The sequence below is a fragment of the Mizuhopecten yessoensis genome, unplaced genomic scaffold (genome assembly GCF_002113885.1).
Source record: "Mizuhopecten yessoensis strain PY_sf001 unplaced genomic scaffold, ASM211388v2 scaffold714911, whole genome shotgun sequence".
Lineage (NCBI taxonomy): Eukaryota > Metazoa > Mollusca > Bivalvia > Pectinida > Pectinidae > Mizuhopecten > Mizuhopecten yessoensis.
In genome coordinates this window covers 1,851-5,731 of record NW_018479357.1, presented here as the reverse complement: position 1 = coordinate 5,731, position 3,881 = coordinate 1,851, and the positions used below count along the sequence as shown (strand labels likewise).

Genomic DNA, 3,881 nt, shown 5'->3' with positions numbered 1-3,881 from the left:
TACTGTAAACGTACCTATGTTAGTGGTTATCTACTGTAAACGTACTTATGTTAGTGGTAATCTACTGTAAACGTACCTAACTTTAAAGATTTTTGCGCTAAAATAGGATTGTGCGAATTAAAAAAAACACCGCATAACACCTGCGCCATGATGTTGTGAAAACGGGCGTACCACAAGCCTGAGAATGTTGCCTCCATAACTCACCCTAGTCAAGTTCACAGGCACTACGTCAGTTCTGGCACGGTCACATATGTACCATCACGGATACCTCCCCAGACCATCATCACTGCCACCTATCGGTCACGTTTAACGACGCGTCAGTTTGCAATGCGTTCACTCTGACGTCTCCAGGCTATCGGCCTCCTATCACCGTATGACGAGCAGAATCTGTATTCATCCGTAAACAGAACAAGGTTTGACGGACGGATCACCAAACGACGGTGTTTACGGGCCCGATAAGAGCGACTGTGATGGTGATGGACTCTGTGAGGGCGCAGTGCTTCTAACCGGTCTACTTTGAAGCGGTTTGGGATAGTTTGGGCAAATACACAAAGACCAGGCAATGTCCTCGCTGTCTCGCTCGCAGGAAAGGAGCGTTTTTGTAGATATAACAGTCGGTCGGTCCTCCGGTCGTTACACGGGGTATCCGCTTCACATTAGGACGGACTTTTGTTCAGACGATCCAACAAAAGTTCTAGTCGCACTGCAACCCAATTGTTGTGCGACTTGACGTTGCCATATTTCCACGTTGAACATGCCATTCCATCCAAGCCGGTGATAGCAGCGGCATCATGCAAATTCGTATTGGTGATATTTTGTATATACATTTTCAGTCGTGAAGACTTGACAGAAGAATAACGTTTAGGATTTTGACTACTCACAGGTGTAATTTTGACTGCTCACTGGTGTAATTTTGACTACTTACTGGTGTAAGGTTGACTACTCACTGGTGTAAGGTTGACTACTCACTGGTGTAATTTTGACTACTCACTGGTGTAATTTTGACTACTCACTGGTGTAAGGTTGACTACTCACTGGTGTAAGGTTGACTACTTACTGGTGTACTTTTGACTACTCACTGGTGTAAGATTAGCTACTCACTGGTGTAAGATTGACTACTCACTGGTGTAAGTATACTACTCACCGGTGTAATTTTGACTAATCACTGGTGTAAGGTTGACTACTCACTGGTGTAAGATTGACTACTCACTGGTGTAATTTTGACTACTCACTGGTGTAATTTTGACTACTCACTGGTATAAGGTTGACTACTCACTGGTGTACTTTTGACTACTCACTGGTGTAAGGTTGACTACTCACTGGTGTAAGATTGACTACTCACTGGTGTAATTTTGACTAATCACTGGTGTAAGGTTGACTACTCACTGGTGTAAGATTGACTGCTCACTGGTGTAAGATTGACTGCTCACTGGTGTTAGATTGACTACTAACTGGTGTAATTTTGACTAATCACTGGTGTAATTTTGACTACTCACTGGTGTAAGGTTGACTAATCACTGGTGTTAGATTGACTGCTCACTGGTGTAAGATTGACCACTCACTGGTGTAATTTTGACTAATCACTGGTGTAATTTTGACTAATCACTGGTGTAATTTTGACTACTCACTCGTGTAAGGTTGACTAGTCACTGGTGTAATTTTGACTAATCACTGGTGTAATTTTGACTAATCACTGGTGTAATTTAGACTACTCACTGGTGTAAGGTTGACTACTCACTGGTGTAAGGTTGACTACTAACTGGTGTTAGGTTGACTACTCACTGGTAAACTAACATCAGAGATACTCGGGACAGAAATGTTAAAATCGACATAAAAACTAACATCAGAGATGCTGGGACAGAAATGTTTAAGTCGAGATAAATACTGATATCAGAGATACTGGTGACAGAAATGTTAAAGTCGAAATAAACACTGATATCAGAGATGCTGGGGACAGAAATGTTAAAATCGAGATAAACACTAACATCAGAGATGATTGGGACAGAAATGTTAAAGTCGAGATAAACACTGATATCAGAGATGCTGGGGACAGAAATGTTAAAATCGAGATAAGCACTAACATCAGAGATGCTGTGGACAGAAATGTTAAAGTCGAAAAAAAACCTGATATCAGAGATGCTGGGGACAGAAATGTTAAAATCGAGATAAACACTAACATCAGAGATGCTGGGGACAGAAATGTTGAAGTCAAGATAAACACTGACATCAGAGATGCTAGGGACATAAATGTTAAAGTCGAGATAAACACTGATATCAGAGATGCTGGGGACAGAAATGTTGAAGTCGAGATAAACACTGACATCAGAGATGACGGGAACACAAATGCTAAAATCGACATAAACACTAACATCAGAGATGCTGGGGACAGAAATGTTAATCGAGATAAACACTTTCATCAGAGATGCTGGGGACAGAAATGTTAAAGTCGAGATAAACACTGACATCAGAGATGCTAGGGACATAAATCTTAAAGTCGAGATAAACACTGATATCAAAGATGCTGGGGACAGAAATGTTGAAGTCGAGATAAACACTGACATCAGAGATGCTAGGGACATAAATCTTAAAGTCGAGATAAACACTGATATCCGAGATGCTGGGGACAGAAATGTTGAAGTCAAGATAAACACTGACATCAGAGATGCTAGGGACATAAATCTTAAAGTCGAGATAAACACTGATATCAAAGATGCTGGGGACAGAAATGTTGAAGTCAAGATAAACACTGACATCAGAGATGCTAGGGACATAAATCTTAAAGTCGAGATAAACACTGATATCGGAGATGCTGGGGACAGAAATGTTAAAATCGAAGTAAACACTAACATCAAAGGTGCTAGGCACATAAATGTTAAAATCGAAGTAAACACTAACATCAGAGATGCTAGGAACAGAAATGTTAAAGTCGAGGACAGAAATGTTAAAATCGAGATAAACACTGATATCAGAGATGCTGGGGACAAAACTGTTAAAGTCGAGATAAACACTGATATCCGAGATGCTGGGGACAGAAATGTTGAAGTCGAGATAAACACTGACATCATAGATGCTGGGGACAAAAATGTTAAAGTAGAGATAAACACTGATATCAGAGATGCTGGGGACAGCAATGTTAAAGTCGAGATAAACACTGACATCAGCGATGACGAGGACAGAAATGTTGAGGTCGAGATATACACACTTTTATCAGAGATGACATAAATGTTAAAGTCGAGATAAACACTGATATAAGAGATGCTGGGGACAGAAATGTTAAAATCGAGATAAACACTGATATCAGAGATGCTAGGGACATAAATGTTAAAGTCGAGATAAACACTTACATAAGAGATGCTGGGGACAGAAATGTTAATCGAGATAAACACTTTCATCAGAGATTCTGGGGACAGAAATGTTAAAGTCGAAATAAACACTAACATCAAAGGTGCTAGGCACATAAATGTTAAAATCGAAGTAAACACTAACATCAAAGGTGCTAGGCACATAAATGTTAAAATCGAAGTAAACACTAATATCAGAGATGCTAGGGACAGAAATGTTGAAGTCGAGATAAACACTGACATCAGAGATGCTAGGGACATAAATCTTAAAGTCGAGATAAACACTGATATCGGAGATGCTGGGGACAGAAATGTTAATCGAGATAAACCCTTTCATCAGAGATGCTGGGGACAGAAATGTTCAAGTCGAGATAAACACTGATATCAGAGATGCTGGGGACAAAACTGTTAAAGTCGAGATAAACACTGATATCAAAGATGCTGGGGACAGAAATGTTGAAGTCGAGATAAACACTGACATCATAGATGCTGGGGACAAAAATGTTAAAGTCGAGGTGTTAGGTTGACTACTCACTGGTA

General features: G+C 40.2%; 1 protein-coding gene across 1 annotated transcript; it reads left to right on the top strand.

Moving 5' to 3' along the window:
• The first annotated feature begins 2,376 nt into the window (after positions 1 to 2,376).
• On the top strand, positions 2,377 to 3,222 carry LOC110441017 (probable ATP-dependent helicase PF08_0048). The gene has a single exon (XM_021484124.1). It carries the CDS (start codon positions 2,377 to 2,379, stop codon positions 3,220 to 3,222), a length of 846 nt encoding a protein of 281 aa, XP_021339799.1.
• The last annotated feature ends 659 nt before the right edge of the window (positions 3,223 to 3,881 follow it).

Bases quoted from the DNA above. Each gene is read 5' to 3' on its own strand.
- LOC110441017 (XM_021484124.1), top strand. From the start codon at position 2,377: ATGCTGGGGACAGAAATGTTAATCGAGATAAACACTTTCATCAGAGAT.